The 21,195-nt window shown below is 36.6% G+C and overlaps 1 protein-coding gene and 1 non-coding gene across 2 annotated transcripts in view; one reads left to right on the forward strand and one right to left on the reverse strand.

The window, feature by feature from the left end:
* The window catches only part of EDIL3 (EGF like and discoidin domains 3), a 230,013-nt gene extending 214,064 nt beyond the window's left edge, over positions 1-15,949 (reverse strand). Inside the window, exon 1 of the mRNA XM_060690628.2 lies at positions 15,229-15,949. Within this exon, the coding sequence (XP_060546611.1) occupies positions 15,229-15,295 (67 nt within the window). The 5' untranslated portion in view covers positions 15,296-15,949. The remainder of the gene's footprint in view (positions 1-15,228) is intronic.
* Positions 15,950-20,426: 4,477 nt separating this feature from the next.
* On the forward strand, positions 20,427-20,572 carry LOC117679387 (U4 spliceosomal RNA). The gene has a single exon (XR_004595380.2). It is a non-coding gene; the product is annotated as a U4 spliceosomal RNA (small nuclear RNA).
* Positions 20,573-21,195: the final 623 nt, after the last annotated feature.

Raw genomic sequence — 21,195 nt, forward strand, 5'->3', positions numbered from 1 at the left:
ATGCAAGTAAAATTTAAAACATCAAAACATTTTTAAATTTTATCCAAATAGATTGACCAAATAAATGGGCATGAAAGAAGGAAGACACTTTTATTTTTATATACATTATATATACAAGGAAAATAGAATAACAATCACATGGTCAAATGGTAACTGTAAAATTTTGAGGAATGAAAATTTGGTAGATGAGAAAGTGTTAAATTAGTGACACAAGAAAAGAGTTCAAAGTTGGCAAGTTGTAGAGAACTGAATGATGGATGAAAATAAAATGAAGTTTTAGCATTACTTTTTGAATTCTATTCAAGATAGCTAAGTTAAAAGATAGTAATTAGCCTGAATTTCAAGTTGCCCATGTGCAACAGTAATATTCAGAATTTTACTGGGAGCAGAAAAAATATGGGGTGAAGGATTATAATTGAATGGCAGAACATATGGCTTGCATATAGAAAACCTCTGATTATGTAACTAGCACTTCTAGAATCTCAATAATATGGCAGCAAAAGACGTGAACAGAGGATGTTGGAAAATTGCTGCTGGTGAGCATAGAGAATACTGATTAGATTCTCAGATTCAGTATAAAGCAACTTCAGATATAATGGCAGCTTTTGAAAAACAGATGTCACTTAGTTGAAATTTAGGGAAAATCTTTTAGCTAATCTTTAGAGCAACTTGTCAGATTAAAGTCAATGAATCTTTTCAGGTATATAATAAAAGATGAAGAAGAAATCAGCAGTGGCATTGCTTATGTTTTAAATTGTGTCATTCTTGGAACAGTTTTTTTTTTAAATGTTGTTGTAAAGGGTGTTTTTAGCCTAGCCCCTATTCCAGGATTGCAATGATCTTAATGTTTCTCCATTAGGCAAGGCTAATTACTTTCAAAACAACGTGAAAGCTTTTACTTCACATGTGTAACTATGTGAGGTTTTTGAAAGCAAGACATAAATAATATTTCTTTTCCTGCAATCTAATCCAAGTAAGAAAAGCATTTGCATTAATGGCAGAGGGGCAGAAGGTCGAAGTAAAAAGTGAAGAATGCTATTCTTGACTGTAATTTTGGCAACAACCTTTCTGAAAAAGGCTGCTCGTCACCTTTTGCACTGACTGTGCTTTCTAGGTGAGATTTATATTATTTCTCATATGAATTTTGAATTAGCTTTGATTTGATGTAATTGTTTCCTTTCCTGAAGACATTATTGCCTTTTCCAATATAACTACTTTGCATGTCCATTGCCTTTTCTCTGATTACTACAAAATCCTCAAAAATGCTATTCCATAGAACAGCTATAAATGTTTGAAAACTTTTAAAAGGTATTAGGGGAGAAAAAAGATTCTATGGGAAATGTATTGTAATAATTTATTTTCATTCATGTTTATACAGGAATAATCAGGACAAAGAATTTACAAACTTAGCCTGTTAACTTCTGGTGATTTTCTGGACAAGTCCCTGCCATTTTCTTGGCAAAATTTCAACAGCAATTTACCACTGATTTCTTCCTAAAGTATGACTAGCTCAAGGTCAGCTTTGTGACCAAGGTGGGACTTGAACTCACCATCTCCCAATGTCTAGAGTGGTGTTTTATATTCTGTATGTATCTTACTTTCTGAATTAGAAAAAGAAGGGTATGCATGCATCCTTGACCAAATATAAATTCTTGGTCTGTTCCTCATTCTATACCAAACCAATGAAGAAAAACAAAACAGAAAGCTCAGGATAAATTGGTAGGCATAATCTTAATTTACAGCAAAGAGAGTAAGGAAGAATACTGCGGATCCATTATTGTATCTCCATAAATATTTGTTCTATAACGGCAGGAGTAGAGATAGCAGTTGTGTTCTATGATTGATATATTGATAGTATTTCTTTGGAAACTATTAGCATACACATGTAATGGATATAAAATCATTTTCCTACCACCAGCCTGTTCCCTGCATTCCAGTATCATTTAAGAAAATTCTGATTCCTAATTTTTACTTTTAAAAGAAGCTATTATTTGGCTATTCTACAGTAGAGTTATATAGAAAAGTCACTCCTTTGTCTGTTCTATATAAAAAGCCCATTCCTATATTTCAAGCAATGAATGAAAATTGACATTCACATTCTCTAAAGAAGACTGTTGAGTTTTTTTATAGTCCTCAGAGAGAAGAGATTTCTTGCTGCATCCAAAACGAATAAAATACACTGAGAAATCCGGGTATTAAGTGTTGCTAGGAATGGAAAGGACGGAAGGCGAGGAGGTCAAAACAAGCAAAATGGTGGTCTTATCAGTACAAACCAAACTCCAACCCTTTTATGTATGTGTTGTCATTGCACGCACATTCAAAGGGACAGGATTTGTTCAGGTTGTCTTGACCACCATTTTGCCTGTTATGATCTTCACTTGCAATAGTGCTATTATTTTTCAGAAAGAAAAAGTAGAAAGAAAGAATGGAGTTTGTAACATTTGCTGAGTAGTAATAATTTAACAATGTTATCTTCCAAATGTAGGCTCAAGAAACCTCACTGTTATAGACATACTGCAAAAATCAGGAGAAGGTTTGGAAGATTATGATTTATAATATTTCTGCAGTGAATCAAAAACCATTTTGCTCTTTTGTAAGTGCTGCACTTAGCATTTGGGAAATGATGCAAATGAGATGGGGTTGTATTTTACATATTTGTTTAATGTTACTCCAAATAGAGTTGAAGAAATTAGTGTAAGGTGGTCCAGCTATTCAATATCTGTGCACTGGATTTCGGTTTAGGGAAATATAACTGTGCAGAAAGCAAAAATGATTATAGTAGCAGCAACATAGCATATTAAAGACTAGTTTATTGTATGTGTGTGTATGCAATACACACACATACTACTAACCAAAGTTGTAAGTTCCTTTTCTTGTACCTGTTTGGTGGGGTCTCCCTTCTACAAGGGAGAATTTAGCTGTGACTGCTTTTCCTTGCAGCTTATAAATTGCTATCTTGACTTTGATTTCTTCTAAAGTGGGCATTACATTCTAATTAATTGTATCCATTATTCCCCGTCCACACCAAATAGGACCTCTCCTTCTGACTCTGAGGCTATTCTCTACATTCTGTAATGATCATCAACATTCCCAGGATAAAGAGAATCAGTGATAGAGCTTCAAATACAACTTTTAGCTTCTCCAGATCAGGCTGAATAAGATTTCAGCTGAAATTCTGGAGACCAATCAATATATGGTACTACAGGTAAGTCTCTGAATTTATATAAGGCAGCTTCCCATACTCCTTTCGTAGAAAATATGACATCTTTGGTAACAATTCCTGTAAATGTTAAAATGGTTAAAGAAAGGAGAAGAATATATCACAAATCCCAAAAAGTGGTCGGTCTGTTGTAACAGAATATATTATGTGTACAAATGAGAGTAATATCTACCACTGCAGTTATGGTCCAACTCCAGAAAATTCCTGTGAGTGCCTATGGGCAAGACATTCATGCTGAGTATTTATGTTCTGGTGTGTATAAAGACTCAAAAATACATTTTGTGTTTCTGAGTTTCTCTGTGTAGTTGTTGGCAATACAGGATAATAAAATGGATTTCAATGACTTCTCATTTCATCTCCATGGAAGTACTCATTTTAATTTAATGGAGCAAAAGCATTCTGCATTTATGATTAACGCATACAAGAATCTTATGTTCTATGCTAAATTTCTGGGAAAAAACATTGAACCTCTTATTGATGTCCTATTCATTTGTTTAGTGATGAAATGTGACTTGATGATTCTTTTGCACAAGAATGACCACCCCAAGCTAGTGATAGTTATCCCCTGCTTTGGGGGGCTTTCTCTAGCTTTACAAAGTTTTGAAGGGATGTTTTGGTTAAAACACTCTTGAAGTGACGTGCCCTTAGAAATCTGTGCAACCTTAGTATCCTGCTTTTTTTTTTAAAGAAAAATGTTTAAATTATTTACCATGTTCCTATTTTTTTTCTAAACATGGTGAGTCAGCTGTCAGCACTCTACATGATTATAATAGTGAAAGACAGAAGATGGGGCAGTTTACAATGTACTGCTAATTTATCTTGGCACTTGGTAGCAAGACTGCCTTGACTGCTTCCTCCTATCTACCACACATCATATGTTTTATTACAAAGTCTGGTTTCTATTTTATCCTCTTCTGAAAAGTCTTCATCAGAGAATGAACTCAAATCTTCACTCAGAAACCCAATGAGATCAGCTAGTTCTATGACTTCCTGAATCTAATGTTGAATTTATTGATTTTTTAATTCAATTTCTAAAGCTACCGATCTCAGTCAATGGGTCTGGGTATCTTACAATTCCCAAACTCTAAAATCAATTGCAACAATAGAAACATTTAAAAGAATAAAAACATCCAATATAAATATATACAGCAGCCAAGATAGTTAGCCAGTTAACAGCAAAGCCAAGAAATGGGGTCCTTAACAAATTCAGTGTCCAGGCTCAGGAACACATTTAAGTTTTTAAAGCCTTATGAAAGGCTCTCCAGGAAGAGCACATTTTACAGAACAAGGTCTATTGCAGAAAATGCCTGTCTTCTAGTCTCTGACAGCCAATATCTTTCAGCTGATGGAATCTGAAGCATGTCCAGTTTTAATGTCTGGAACCCTTAGAAGACTCTTGAAGTTCTAAGCTAGGATCTGTGTCCTGACCTAAAACCAGGGGTGAAATCCAACAGGTTCTGACAGGTTCTGAAGAACAGGTAATGGAAATTTTGAGCAGTTCGGAGAACTGGTAGCGGAAATTTTGAGTAGTTCAGAGAACCGGCAAATACCACCTCTGGCTGGCCCCAGAGTGGGGTGGGATTGAGATTTTGAAATATCTTTCCCCTAGGAGTGGGGAGGGAATGGGGATTTTGCAATATCCTTCCCCTGGAGTGGGGTGGGAATGGAGATTTTGCAGTATCCTTCCCCTGCCACGCCCACCAAGCCACGGCCACAGAACCGGTAGTAAAAAAAATTGGATTTCATCACTGCCTAAAACTTCATATGTCTGGGAATGATCTAGTCAAGGAAGAGCAGATAGTAAGAGTGAGGGTTTATTTATGCTTAACTGAGAAATAAATTCCTGACCTTGCATTCAATGGATTGCAAAATGTTGGGGTCTTGTCTTTGTACATTCCTGTAAAACAATATTCTATCACTGTAGATTAAACTTTATTTTTCCCCTTGTATTCCTTTATTCACCATTTACAATAAGCTAAAGCATTTTGAATGTACTTTTAAAATAGAGTGATCTACTAGTTTAGGTCAGATTTACTATTGATTATGTACATTTTGCTAAGATAGCAATCCAGTAAGTAGGTAAAACTGAAAAGAGTTTTTTTAAGTAATGAAACATATACTTGATTCTTTCAAACAGCTAGATGAGAATGTACCTAAGAAACACAAAGCTTTATGAAAAGCAATAATTAATTTAGCCTGAAGGAACACATACTGTATAACCAGGACATCATGCTATATAATAATATTTGGGTTGAAACATGAGTCACAAAAGTGGCATCTTAAGAAATAACAGCTAAAACCTGTCATCTACAAAGAATTACACAAACCTAAGTGAGAAAAGAAGTGGTAGATTATTTCCCACTTTTGGTCATCAATAGAGGACAGCTTTACATAAAAATGATTTTCCAAACCTTAAATGCTAATTATTAAATTATGGTCTTTTAAAAGTTTATTAAAGAAAAAAGAGATATAGAATTCATTCCATAAATATGAAGAGAAATAATAAAGAATATATTAAATCTTTAATCAAATACTTAAAAATATAACTATATATATATAATAAGAGACATTTCATAATGCAATAATAATGAGAATAGTTGCTGAATCAGACTGAGAAGCAGCAGGAACTATCAAAATACATAGGGTGGCAACATGGAAGAGTAAAAGTACTTATTTTTAAATTCTTATTATTATATGGATATATTACTCCACATAGGGTATACCTCTAATTATGATTATGGAAACTAGACACCATTAAATCTCTATGTAAGTGAACACGCATCTGTTACATTATTCATAATTAATTATACAGTATTTAAGTCTTGGGTATTATATAGAGAAAGCTACCACATAATGCCCATTGCACTATATACAACAGCCTAATATAATATTTGAATTGATAACTATACTGCAAGGTCCTAGCTATTTTCTTGATTTGCTAAAGGACATTTTCCTTACTAAATATTTACATCCAATACATTTACACTATGATTGACCTATAGAACAAGCAATACCATGTAAGCAGTACAAATTGAAATGGAAGAAGTGCAAATGATTAGTGTGTATTACACTCATATGATTTACATTTTCACAAAAAATCAATTGTTGAAATGTTCTTTTATATAATTTTATGAACTTTAAATAATTTTACTTGACTCAATTTAATTTCAAGCCTATTCCACAGTTGTACAATAACTTATTTTTCCTTTTCTTAATTTCTTATATCTAAGGAATGATGGAAAGCCATATTTCTCTGTACATATCATGAAGTCAACATAAGAAACATATATGCAACCTGTTATGTATACAAAAATAATCACTGAAATATTTTATGATTGTATATGATTTATATGATTATTCACCCAGATTTTATCTAATAACTATGATTTTATCAATCTTATTTTTGTTACAATGCACCCTTTTTTCCACTGAATTGATGTCAAAGAAAAGTTGTAAGAGGATGTCAAACATACTTGTTTTTACTGATATAAAAATTATCTCAGTAAAACTGATAATTGATTTAGATAATATTTTGTATCAGGTTGTCATTGATGGATCTCAAAGTTCTAATAACTATACAGACTCTCCATAAATCTGAAGTCTATCATTTTAAGATCTGACATCAGTTTGAGATTCTTTTATGTAATGGTATAAATTCTATGTTCTATTAATGAGATGTACCCATTCCTTGGTTTTGTATCATGACACACGTAGAGTCTTTCTTGTCATAATTGCCATTCTAAGCAATCCAGTCTGTGGTGATATTAAGAAAGATAGCTGACAGTATTTGTCAGTGTTGATTGTTTTGTAATAGATTAGTTGTTGTTTTGCAAATATTAGTTGTTGTTTTGACATACTAGGTGATTATATTTAATATAAACAGCTATAATGAAATTCTTTCCTGAACTTTCAGTATATTTTTACTCCTTGTATCATCTTTATTTTCAGAATAACTGTTCCTGCAATAAAATATTGGTATTTCCCTGTTTTATAATAATTGTAGAGTATTTATAATGTTTTCCTATGTGGTTCCTATAATTCAGACAGATCATATGCCATTTGAATTATGCTAGAAAGAAACTACTATATTTAATTAATGTAAACATTTTGATTCTTTAATATTTGGTTCCTTCTGAACCAAATATTTCTGATATTTCTGAACCAATAGATGGCTTCATAGGATTTTGTGGAACCACTATAATTACTAATACAGCCAAGTATCAAATTTGTTTTGAACAAGCCAAAGATTGTGCTCCATATAATATTCAGTACCATCTTTTAATGTACCATACATTGACGTATAGGATTAAACAAATAATTAAAAAATATAACCCTATGTAGTCCATAGTGCAATTCTACTGAACAAAATAATAATATATAATAGTATAATTCTTATACTATTAACAAAGAATTTGAATGCATTGTTTCAGCCAAAGACAGCTATTGCTTTAGATAGCATATTTAGAGGAAAAAGGGGAGAGGGGGAGAGAGAGAATGTGTTCTTTTTTGGGGTGAAAATAATTTGGAATGGATTTTATATTTGTCAATGCTGTTTTCCATTCCATTCCATATTATACAAAGCTCACTAATGTCTGCAAGAACTGGATTTGCTACATTTTTGAAAAGCAGTCTGCAATATGTTTTAACAGATACATGTATTATTTATCATGCCTTGTAACAGCAATATTCTATATCCTTTTTATTTCAAAATACATATTTTAATTTTGAATGAATTTATGTTATCCTTATACAACTTCTTTATACTAGGGTGGGAAAAGAACACAATTTTTAAAATGTATGTTATGTTCTCACAAGACAAGGACTTATTTTTCCTTTGTATGGTTTATAATTAAATGCTTTTGAAAAATTTGAAGATTTCACTTCTGAGTGCATGTACAATGAGTAGCTTCCCTTGAATTAAAATGAACATCTTCTTTTAAATGCCCTTAAATTCTTTCAAATTAACCATTTATTTATTTAGCTGCCTGTGTCATGTAGCATAACCCTGGGTGGCTCACAAACAATAGTAATACAATAAAATCAGTAAAAAGCATAAAACCAGTAAAAAACAACTTAGTACACCAAATACAACACATTCCCACATGGCCAAACAAACTGTAAACCTTCCTGAGCTCCAACCGCATACTACCCCAAAGCTTTTGGGGAATACCAGGTTTTTACCTTTTAGTAGACCAGAAAGATTGTGGTGGGGGGGAGGAATGTTGTTCCAAAGATCAGGGACAGCTACTAAGAAGCATTTTCTAGGTCTTGTGAGATGGCAACATCTGAGAGAAGGGTTCTGGAGTGTGTCAATCCTATTGGTAAAACAGGCAGATACTCTGCAGGAGAGGCAATGCCACAAATAACGTGGTCCTATGCCATTTAAGACTTTAAAGGTAATAATCAACACCTTGAATTGGACCTGGGAAAAAACTAGAACCCAGTGCATCTCCCACACCAGTGGAGTAACATGGACAAATCATAGGTTTCCTAAAATTGTGCATGCCACTGTATTCTGGACAAGTACTAATATTTGATGGTCTTCAAAAGCAAGCCCATGTAGGGCATATTGTGGTAAACTAACTACGGAGTCTATGGTATCAAACACTGCTAAGAGATCAAGGAGGATCAGAGTGGATGCACACACAACCCATCCCAAGCTGCCAACAGGTTATCCACAAGCACAACCAACACTGGCTCAGTGCTATAGGCTGGACTGCATTCTGACTGAAAAGGCTCCAGATAATTTTAGAAATACATAACCACCAAAACTAACGAAATGATTAGTCTGATCCTACTCTTACTTTAATATTTTCATTTTACATGAATATTTATGACAAAATACAGAAAGTTTCCTTGGGTCCTAACTTCTAATTGGGTTTAGGATAAAAAGATAATATCAATAGATTGAAAGAATGTTTTTTTTAATTTTATTTTTCCTCCTTTTCCATATACTGTGTTGTATGATACATATAGTAATTCTGGTTACTGTATATAATATACAGTATATATATATATTAAACTAAACTATACATTATACAACATATACCATTATTAAATTATCTCCAGATTAAAAGTGAACTGATTTCCGTGTACCAATTTTCCACTGACTCAGCATCTTTTGCCTATACAACTGGATAATTCTGGTTCAAAAATGATTTCTATATTTTCATAAATAAGAGATCAAATACTATTTGTTTTTTCATTCTAACAATTCTTAAGTTTTAGTTGTACCAGAAACAATCTCAGCGCCTTCCATAGAGATTGCAGTTAAATACAGTCTTATAGTTTAAACATTGGTTAATCTGCTAACATCACAGGTTTTTTTTTATTTCCTTGTATATTATATAGCCTAATGAGATCAAATGTATGTACAGTATCTTGTGATTCTATAATGCTAAAGAAATCCTGCACTAAGGTCTCAGCATTCTCAGTATAAAATACTCTGACATAATTAGTGTCCTGCTAGTTATAGTATAGAGCAGAGATTAAGATGAAAATAAATGTTGGCATCATCATCCATCTAGATTTGCTTACTCTTTTTCTTCAAATTATTAATATTTCTGTATCACGTAAACTGGAAGAATTTATATTTTCTTACTCATCTACTGCATTTTGTAAGCTGATGGAGAGCTAAGATAGATTTGGAAGATACCCTTCTGGCATTTCTTAGGTTGAGATTTTCAGACATTGAAAAAGGACATCACCAGATGTAGAAGGTAATCTAATTCTGTGCCCTTCTTCTTGATTGGAACCTTGTCTCTGATCTGCCTGAGAAAAGGTAAAAAAAAATATATGGTCTACTCTACAAGATGCTACATACATATGTTATCTGATAAAATAACTATCACTTTCATTGCTTGGCACTTTATTTATAGAAGATACTTGGAATTATCTACAACCGTGTTTTCCCAAAAATAAGAGCCTGTCTTATATTTTTTTGAACCCTGAAATAAGCTCTTGGCCTTATTGCCATGCACTCAAAAGCCCGATTGGGTTTATTATCAGGGGGTGTCTTATTTTGAGGGAAACAGGGTATTAGCAGGAAGCAGGAAGGTCAGTTGGGCATAGTGGTTAATGGCACTGGGCTAGAAACTGGGAGACTGTGAGTTCTAGTCTTAGCAGACATGAAGCCACTTGGTAACTTGGAGTCAGTCACTTTCTTTTAACCTAGAAAAAGACAATATCAAACCATTTCCCAAAAAAATTTGCCAGGAAAATTGCATGAATTTGTCCAGGTTGTCATCAGCAGTCAAGACCAACTGAAGGATCAGAAAAATCAACCAAGATGCATACTGAACCTATTTGTGTGATATGTGATTTTTACTAGAAAAAACTACAAAGAAATTAAATCCAAAACAAAGTGATATTTTGAAGAAAGAAAAAAAGTTATTGTAGACAAACTATCAGTTAATTATGCAAACATACATTAACCAGCCAGCAAATGAATTTTTAAAACAGATTTCATTTAGCAATTTTTATTAATAATTGTGTCATATAATACCATTGTATTTCTTTGATTATAGCAGGAGTTATAGAAATATGTTATCATGATATTTTTTTAAAAAAGTTTATCTCACCAGGCTCAAGGTTGACTCAGCCTTCCATCCTTCCGAGGTAGGTAAAATGAGGACTCGGATTGTGGGGGCAATAAGCTGACTTTGTATAAAAAAAGAATACCGCTTAGGGTGGGCCGAAAGCCCTACTAAGCAGGTATATACAAAAGTATAAAGGCTATTGCTTAATGCATTGTAAGCCGCCCTGAGTCTCCGGAGAAGGGCGGCATATAAATCGAATCAATCAATCAATCAATAAATTTTGTGGACACTGAAAGGGAGGGCACAGTTGTACTATGGATTAGCCAGGAGATACTACTGATATAGTAATTGATATAGTATCAATGAGTATATTGCTACTAAAAATTGATTTATCTTTTTTTAATACTACTATTGTACTGTACTGATATGTTACAGTATAAACCAAAACAATAACTTACACCTTATATTTTTTTTTCTGTTGTTGGGTACTTGGTGTAACTACATTACTAGGATTTTATAATTTTATAAATAATTGATTTTTTTTGTTTTGCATTACTACCCTTTTGCATAGAAATAATAATAGGTTCTTTAATGTTCTACAGTACATATTATATACACCTTTTGACTTTTACCTTGTATACTAATAACACAAATGTCCAACATTACTATTTTCATTTCAATATTAAATTATTTAAATTATCAAAAATACCAATTTTTGAGTATCTATATATTAGATGACATTATTATGAATACTAAAACATTGCTGGCAATAGGTCTTACAGTGTATTGGCCAACAACCCCCATTGTTGTTGTTGTTTTTACAAGTATAAATACACAAGCACTCACACAAAAAAACTCTAATATTTGGATTTTTCTTCAATGTTTATGAAAACTCTTCTCAAAGTAAACATTGAAAGCTAAATCTGAGTTTCTGCCTATATCTAGTCTCATATAACGAGGTGCTGTAGAAAGCATCTATTCCTTTTATATGGTTACAGATTTTGCTTTTCACACCACAGGTCATTTTGTTTCGGAGTTCAGAGTCCAGGCACAAAAACAGATGCTTGCTACATTTAAGTGTAGTAATAGCTAGGTTTAATAAAACAAAAACCTTAAATAAGGAAGTAGTAACTTATTAAGTTGGATTTATATATTAATTTAATTTTCAAAGAAATTAAAAGTAAATTATTAAAACTGTAGATCCAAATTTTAGATAAGCAGATGTGGACTTGGAAACTAAACAGAAAAAATATATAGATATTTTGTAGTAAAATGATTAATGCTGAAATGGCCTAGCGTTGTTAAGCATAGTACTTAAAAGTTCCTAAATTCAGAGTTAGCTACATCCACACTTTGTTTATATAATTTCACTACGAAGATTAACATTTTAAAAGAAAGGTAGTTTTCTTCAAAATATTCAAGAGGGGAATAGGGATTGTATAATTAAGGACATTAATTAAACCATTACTTCTAACATATGTTTGGACCAGACTAGCATCATCTCTAGCAGTAGATAGAATAAGATGGTCTTTAAAGATACAAAGTTGGCAATACCCATGTGTTTCTTCAACTTTGAAGGATTTTACTTGCAGCTATTTTTGAATGTTTTCCAGAATCCTGGTAATCTCTTACCAAACAAAGAAACCAAACATCCTGGTAATCTCTTACCAAACAAAGGAAAACAAGTTTTGTGGCACACAAAGACACATTTATTATAATTCAAACCTTCATGCGCTTGGTTTATTTATCAGTAGTTTTTTTTTTTAAAGGAATCCTAGCATAGTGGTTAAAGAAACTTCCTTATTATATGTTGTATTTTGCAACCTACTCATGAGTTATATTGGATGGACAGGTGATAGATTGATAAAAAGATAAAACAGAGGAAGTCTTGAGGCAAGCTTTTTCAGAGTTCCCACTACGACGCTGAAATGATTTAGCCTCCTCACAGACACTTAGCCTTGCAATCAAGGTTATCCCTCCTCCATTGTGAATATATGCAAATAGCAAACCAATTTTCGAAAACGCGCTGACTCTCTAGCGGGAAAAGGCAGATTGCGCCCGTCAACCTCCCTCGGGGAAGGCAAACCATTTACAGCAGGGATCTCCAACCTTGGCAACTTTAAGCCTGGCGGACTTCAACTCTCAGAATTCCCCAGCCAGCTTTGCTGGCTGGGGAATTCTGGGAGTTGAAGTCCGCCAGGCTTAAAGTTGCCAAGGTTGGAGACCCCTGATTTATTGAGCATCCAAAGTGAAGTCTCTCTGCCCCCAAACTTCTCCTTTTGAAAATACACACTAACGGAAGTTCACCTCCCTAATTCAGTGTCAGTTTCAAACCAGTTCTCTCAGTCATAACAACTCTGCTCCTTCAATAAGCATTTTTCTCCCGAGAAACCACGGGGGAGACGTTCTCCTCAGCCGGACTTCCAACAAGCTCCCCCAAACGCGCGTGCGGCAGGCTATGCCCGCGAGATTCCGCCTTCAGGGAAAGCCGCCGCCTTCACTCGCTACAGCAGCCGAAGGCGGGGAATGTTTGCGAGCGGCCGCAGCACGGAGCTCTTTACAATAGCGTAACGCCGGCGGGCGGTGGCTTGCTGCGGCTGTGCCTCACGACGTCGGGACAAGGCTATTCCGAGCGCCTTTGCTCGGCTTAGTTGGAGCGGTGCGCACGCTTCTTTTCCGCCATCTCAGGGGCTCAGGTGTCCTCTCCCGTCCCTCTCCCGCCTAGCGCCTTGGCGCGCGGGGAGGATCAAAGTGAAGGCAAGCAAGGCTCCATAAGGGAGCGGAGCACGTGAGCGAAGGGCAACTCTTTCCCTCTCTCCCAAGAGGTGAAAAGGCCGCGCAAGGAGGCTTCTGATAATTTAGCCGCAAGGTTGCCTTTCCTCGCGGGCTCGCTCTGAAGTTCGTTCCTTATATCTCTTCTCTCCCCACCCCCACCCTTCGTTTCCAGAGTGTTCCTCATTTTGGCAGGACGATGTTAAGAATTGACGGGGGGGGGGGAGAGAAGAAAGATTAGGAAATTTGATTAAGCGACGTTACTGATTTCGTCCTCCGCCCCATGAAACGGAACTTGAGATTTCTCTATTTAAGAGTCCGCGTCGGAACAAAGTCGTTTCTCCATGCTGGCTATTTTCCAAGAAAACTCGCAGGACCAAATAAATTGATGTTATGAAAACGAGAGTCTCCTTTGGGAAAAGAAAGGGAGGGAGGGAAAAAAATTGCCTCAGCCAAGAGAGCTTTTCGAAGAAGCCTAGCAATGAGACGGCATTTACCACCTCTTCAGTCTTTCGAGCGGAGGTGGGGGTGGATGGTGGAATAGCGCCTTTCCCTTCACTCCCCTACCTTTCTAGATACACGCAGTTGTTTCAAAGCTGACCAAACTTATGGCAATCTGTACTTCGCTTTTCCCCCCCTTTCTTTATTTTTTCCCTCCAGCGATTGCTTGCCCCCTTGCTAGTCATCCTTCCGCGCGCGCGCACCCAGGGAGACAAAAGCCCTTTTTTGCTTTAGCGTTTCCCCGACCTCGGGAAGCCGCGGCTCCCAACTTTTTAAAGCGCTTTGGGGAAGGGGGCATCCGTGTAAGGCACAGAATATAGGCGTGTAAAAGATGTCTGTCCTCCTTCCGCATCGGAGCTAAAAATCGATATAGATATATACTTATATACATATATATTCAAATATATTTAATCTGTGCGGATCTGCTGTATTCATCTGATTCTCCACCCATCCATCCATCTGCTGATCCGTTGGAGACACAAAATTAATACTCGAATCTGTCTTAATCTTCCTGAGTGCAACTGAAAATTCAGAGGGCTACGAAGTTTTTCCCTCCTCCTTCTCTGCACCTTACAACCTAAGGATGCCCTATTTAAGACAGGAGGTGGATTAGCAAAAGTGTTAATTACTGAAGCTTACAACTGTACCTCTAACTGATTTGTATATCGCCAGATCTTTCACACCCAGTTACTGTCCATCTGATTTATTTTTTAAAGAGGCTGAAAAGGCTGATTGGTCTCCCTTCCCTCTCCCTCCCTCCCTCCCTCCCTGTCTCTCACACACACAATTTCTGCTTTATTATCAATATTGTCAGTCTGCTTATCTGGATTATACAGAACCCTTCCCTGCATTCCTGAAGCTCCCATTGCTAAATGGAACATGTCTGCGGATGGATGACACATAATCTGATTAAGGCAAATAAATACATACAAGAAAACACCCACGTTCAGGCAGCTCTGAATTATTCAGGGTTCAGTAGCAAAGCACGTCCCTCCACCCTCCTTTCGCTTCCCCACAAGATTCCCCGCATTAATTTACTTTCCTGTCGACTTTGTGATTACTTTTTCGGGGGAAAAAAAATCCACTTGGCTGCTGCTTTTCCCCTGACCCTGGTCGCCGCCTTCCCTCTCCCACCATCTAGCACGCTAGTCCCTATGATCCGCACCATCACAGTCACCAGTGTCCCCCACTCCTCACCTTTGGCGAACGAAGGGGGTTCGAGACTCAAGCACAACAGGAACCAGGCGGCTACCCAGCGGCTCATGATCCTTGGATCCCCCAAGGGACGATCCCAAGTAGATGAAAAAAAAAAGAGGCGTGAGTTTAGCGCAGGCAGAGCAGGGCGGAAGGATGGAAGAGCCCTTCTATCTAGCCACTTGGCGATTAAAACCTATTTCTTAAAATTATTTTTAGTCGAATGAAAACCTTTCTGCCTTGTGGCTCAAGAAAGGGAAAACTCTCCTTTTCCTCCTTCCCTCTTTCTATCACTCTTTTTTCTCCTTTCCTGACAGGTTCTGCGTCTCGCCTAACATTAAAGAGGAGATCTGGGAGCGCAATTCGGAAGTGCCACGAGCCTACTCGCTGCTCGCAGAGTCAAGTGCTGGTAGGTGTGTGCGGGTGGGAGAGGGAGAAAGGAGGAGAGGCTCGCTCTTTTCCCTTCCGTCTGTCGTGACAGCCTCTTGACTGGCTGCTCCCGCTGCCGCCGCCACCGCCACCGCCGGGAAGAGAACAATGAAGAGAGAGCAAGGGAGGGCTGGAAGAAAAAGCTGCGCTGGCTGGGAAGCGTACTGTATACAAACAGAGGCGGCGTGCCTTGGTCGGAGATGAGAGCCCTTCTCTCCTCCGTTCTGATTTCTTCCTCCTCTCCTCTTCTCCTTTCAGTCAGACAGCTGCTTCTGATGGAGAAAAGCGGAAAAGGACTCTGGACACACCCCGCCTTCTGATTGGCTCATCTTTTTCTCTGCGGGGAGGGCAGAGAGAAGGAATTGGAGGTCTTGAAGTTGTCTAAGACCCCTTGGTGTGTGCTGGTAGCCAAACCCACACAATCTTGCATCCCAACTGGCATCCCAATGGAATTAGCCTCCGATGGAACAGAAGGTGCCTGATTTTGACTACCATTTGGGCACTTCAGGTTCATCTGCATCCCTGGGTGCTCTCTGGACTTCCATACCTCATACCATGCTAGGGGACAACCTTGGCTGCTGCCTTCCCTCCCATCACAAGGTATGCCAAGCACTTTTAACCAGTTTCCCCTTTCCAATTGTGTCACACAGCATAGGTGGGCCAGTCTTTGCCACTGACTTCTAAACTGTTACAAGCCCAAGCTCAGTCACCACTTGGTAATATTGACTGTTCATTACTGACAGGTATCATCCATATGTGCAGATGTCCCTCTGAAGAATTCCAAACTATTTCCAATACAGTGGACTATTTCTTTCTAGATGATATCACAACATGCAATGCTCTTTTGCATGCTTTAGGAGTCACTCTGCCTGGATAGTTGCTCTAATTTCAAAAAAATCTTTGACTTTGAACCATCTAATTTTCACCTTGTAGTTGTCTGAGCCCAGAACATGTCTCATTATGGGTAATACTTTTAAGGGTCATGCCATGTTAAACATATAATCTAGACCTACGACTATACATCTGTAGGGAATCAGGTTAGGCAGAACAGTACAGAACAGAATAACAGAGCTGGAAGGGACCTTGGAGATCTTCTATCTAGTCCACCCCTTCTCAGACAAGAAACCCTATTTCAGACAAATGGTTGTCCAATCTCTTCTTAAAAACTTATGGTGTTGGAGCAACCACAACTTCTGGAGGCAAATTGTTCTACTGATTAATTGTTCTAACTTTCAGGAAATTTCTCCTTAGTTCTAGGTTGGTTCTCTCCTTGATTATTTTCCATCCATTGCTTCTTGTCCAACCTTCAAATGCTTTGGAGAATAGCTTGACTCCCTCTTCTTTATGGCAACCGCTGTGATATTGGAATACTGCTCTCATGTCACCCAGTCCTTCTTTTCATTAAACTAGACATACCCAATTCCAGCAACCGTTCTTTACTTTTAGCCTCCAGTCCCCTAATCATCTTTGTTGCTATTCTCTGCACTCTAGAAAGACTTGACATCTTTTTGACATCGTGACAACCAAACTTATATTCAGTATTCCAAGTGGTAGCAAAGGTAGCTTAGATACTAGTCTAACAGAAATGGTTACTCAGAATTATCTAACGAGACTCAACGTGTTATTTAGATTATCCTATTAAACCATGCAGGGACCCGTCAGTGGCGAAGAATGAAAAATTGACTCAAAGGTACAAATAAAATAAAATAAAAATCAACTAAGCAATGCATGCTGATATCTACAATATTAATTGTAGATATTTGCCTTCATGTCTGCCAGGCTACTTATTTGCTTTTTCATATCATAAGAAAATGCTTTAAAGTAAATCACATGACCATTGCATCAGATGACCATCTTTACCATTTCTGACTTCTTTTAAAAAGTGAGTTACTGCAAACTGCTTCTCTACACACCCAGACATACACACTCTTACACCCTGAGTAACTAATGGGATTCAGGAAACTAGGAATGGTGATTGGGAAGCAACATCACTCTTAGCAAATCATATTTTCTGACTTTTCACACTTATTATAGTAGACATTTTTTAACAGCAAAACTTCTCCTCCATACTCTGATACTGCATAAACTTCTCAACTATCTCCATGAAACAGAACAGGGTGCTTAACTCTGATTTACACATTAAAATTGGAACCATCAATTAAAACGCACATGAGTGATTTACATCTAGACACATGATTTTTCTTTTCCTTTTCTTAACTGCATGATAGAGCAACACAATATACAGGCGAGGGAGTTGTGAAAGTGAGGAAAGCCTATAAATTATGTCTCTTATGAATGTCATGCATCACAGGATGAGATCTATCATAAAACATTATTTTATAAAGTTGTGGTTAAAGCTTGTACAGCATTTTTAATCTTTATGCTAGCACTCCATATGGACCTTGGGACATGCTCACAACACATCTTTTGCCAAACAAGAATTAGCTATTGTCAAAATAATGAAATATCTATAATTATAAATTGTCGCCAGATAAGGGATGTTCTGGTCCTCTTAAACAGTGTTCCAGTTAGATTGGGAAGGACACTTTGATCAAAATGTGGCAGTTGTCAATGGGCATATGTATGGCTCAACATTGATTTGTAAGATGGGATGAAAGTAAGTAACAATGCATTAATAGTCCTAGTACAGTAATGGTATTATTTCCTCAAGCAACTGACTGAAATCATGGACACATTCTCAATTACCAAATATATCTTGGGTATAATATAATTTGCACAAAACTTTAGATAAGTAAAACATTTCTGTATTTTGGATTCCTGCATTGGTTTGCCAACAAATGCAGCATATTCCATGGATCAATGATTTTGAGAATAATAAGGCATGCACACCCACCCACTGCTGCAAAGGATTACTTGTGAGCCAGAGCCCTGTAATGGATGTAATTCCCCATGCTGGCCACTGTTATAAGCAAAATATGTATTACAGGCTAGACATATCAAAATGCTCAAAGCCAATTTGATTACCAATATGAACTCACAGGCATGCATGTGACTGACTGAGGTAGCAATCTTTTCACAATGGGCAACATGCAAGGTTGATATTAATATCTGTGTCTGGAAAATGGAATGTGGCTCTTTCACATTGTAGCAGTCTCCAATGTAAACCACAATTTTCAACAAGAACCTCTCATATCCAGACAAATGCTGCCTACTGCTTTCCTCCCAGGCAACACTGCTAAGCCATTTCTGTGTTTAAGTCCCTGACAGTCAACCAACAATCTGTTATTGCTAGTTATCCCTTAACTGAAATAGCTTATAGTTTTCCTGATAGTGGTGTTATGCTGATGAAGGTGAGTCCAGAAGGTGAGTGCAATATAAAAAGCGGGTAACATAGGTCACACGAGCTGGTGAACCAAGGCACATTTTGCTATGCCATCAGTACTAGGTTCAAGGGGGAGGGGTATTTTCATGGGGTACATATACCAACTTGGCCTCCAAGACACAGATTCTTACAAGTCAGCAAGACAGCCAGCTCCTCTTTCGAGCTATAGCCTAAAGCTGTCAGGAGTGATATTAATGGCAATTGAAATAACAAGCTATGATTGCCTCTACCCCATTGTACTCCCAGCTTTTTTTCTTCACCATAATAGCTGTGATTACAGAGAAGGCATTGAACCCTGTGTTCAGCACAACTGTTCATAACACTGGAAGAAAAGGGTTGTGTAGCATTCAGTCTTGCAGTTCCATTACAGAACTTTTTGAAGAAAAAAAGTTCAAGGTGACTGGTCAGAGAATGTTACTAGCAGAAAATAAGTTCTGCAAGGCTTGGTAGTCATTTCACAGAAGAAGAATCTTAATTCCTGAGGTTATAGGCGTGCACAAAATCTAATATAGAAAATGATAAACTATTTATCAACTCATTTCTTCAATTATCTCTGTATATCCACTTGCCAAATGTAACATGCCAGTAGCAATCTTTAATCTACTTATTTGTATGGTTCCTTGGTTCTACTATGATGTGCAGGCAAGAGATGAAAATATTAGTAGTATATTAGAGCTATTATACTTGTTAGCTTTGGAGGCCGAATTTAAATATGCAGGGAAATCTTCCTTCTTTTTAAAATGTAGTTTATAAATATTTCCCAAGATATTTACCTCTGTCTTGAATGTCCCAGTTTGTTTATTCTCCACCACAACAATTCAGGGCATTGCATGGAACCAGAACCACAAGTTACAATAACAAAAGGATTGACCTGGGAAGCTGTTTGGTCTGGTGCTAGTGACAAAGGTGATTTTGTTTTAATATCTGTTTTTATTTATTGTTGTAAGTTGCATAGGATAATTATATCAGGCAACTTCCACAAATAATAATTAAATAAATAAGCATGGCTCCATATTTTATACCTAAGACATTTAGTACCTTGAATCCAGAACTTTGCCCCTCAATTTCACAGAAATGTGTACATTCAAGTTATCTTTTAATAATGGATGTATTCATAATTGCAATCTGCACTTGAATTATCAGCAAACTTGACTTTCAATCAAAATTGTGCATTGTTTCTTTGCCACAAAGAAGAGTACAGTAGTCTACAACATAGAACGTCGGTATTTTTTCAGCCCTTTCAGGTAGGCCAGACTAAGAAATTGACTCCCCGAGTTTAACCGGAACTATAGCTTATTGATATGAGTTATAATAACAGGATTTTGGCAGCTTGACTGTATTTTCTTTTCCTCTCTTTAATATCCTAGGAGCAGAATATTTTTGTTTGTTTCCTGAGCTTAAAATATATTGTTTACATGTTGTTGCAGTTGGCTTTGCGCAGTGGCTGTATCGTAACCAATGAGGTTTATCCGAGACGCGATTATTGCTAATTATATAGAGCCTTGGTGGCGCAGCAGACTAAAGCACTGTTAAGTAACACCAGCTGTCTGCAATTACTGCAAGTTCAAATCTCACCAGGCTCAAGGTTGACTCAGTGTTCCATCCTTTTGAGGTAGGTAAAATGAGGACCCAGTTTCTGAGGGCAATAAGCTGACTTTGTATAAAAAAGAACACCACTTTGGGGGGGGAGGCGAAAGCCCTACTAAGCAGGTATATACAAAAGTATGAAGGCTATTGCTTAACGCATTGTAAGCTGCCCTGAGTCTCCGGATAAGAGTGGCATATAAATTGAACCAATAAATAAATAAATAAATAAATAAATAAATATCTCTACATAGCTTCTCTAAAGTAATCTCTGAGATTTTCTACACTTTATCTTACTAAATTAATTTTGTTTCTCTCTGAATTGCCTGCATTTCCCTCATTGAAATAAATGTACTCTCTCTACATTCATTTTTCTCTCATTGAATTGAATAATGTGCTAATTTTTCATGGATTACTACTGCTTATTTATGTATATTAATGTCAGATGTTCCTTTCTTTCCATAAACTGTCATATGTTTATTATTTGAATTCATTTACATCATTGATTTAAAAAATAGTTCATAAATTATATTGATTGATTATTAAATACAGTTTCATTTTTGACATCCAGAATGTATAGGCCTGTTTAATATCTTCATTGTAGAGGTTCTGAG

The sequence above is a fragment of the Pantherophis guttatus genome, chromosome 2 (assembly GCF_059756535.1).
Source record: "Pantherophis guttatus breed Tessera chromosome 2, ASM5975653v1, whole genome shotgun sequence".
Classification (NCBI taxonomy): Eukaryota; Metazoa; Chordata; class Lepidosauria; order Squamata; family Colubridae; genus Pantherophis; species Pantherophis guttatus.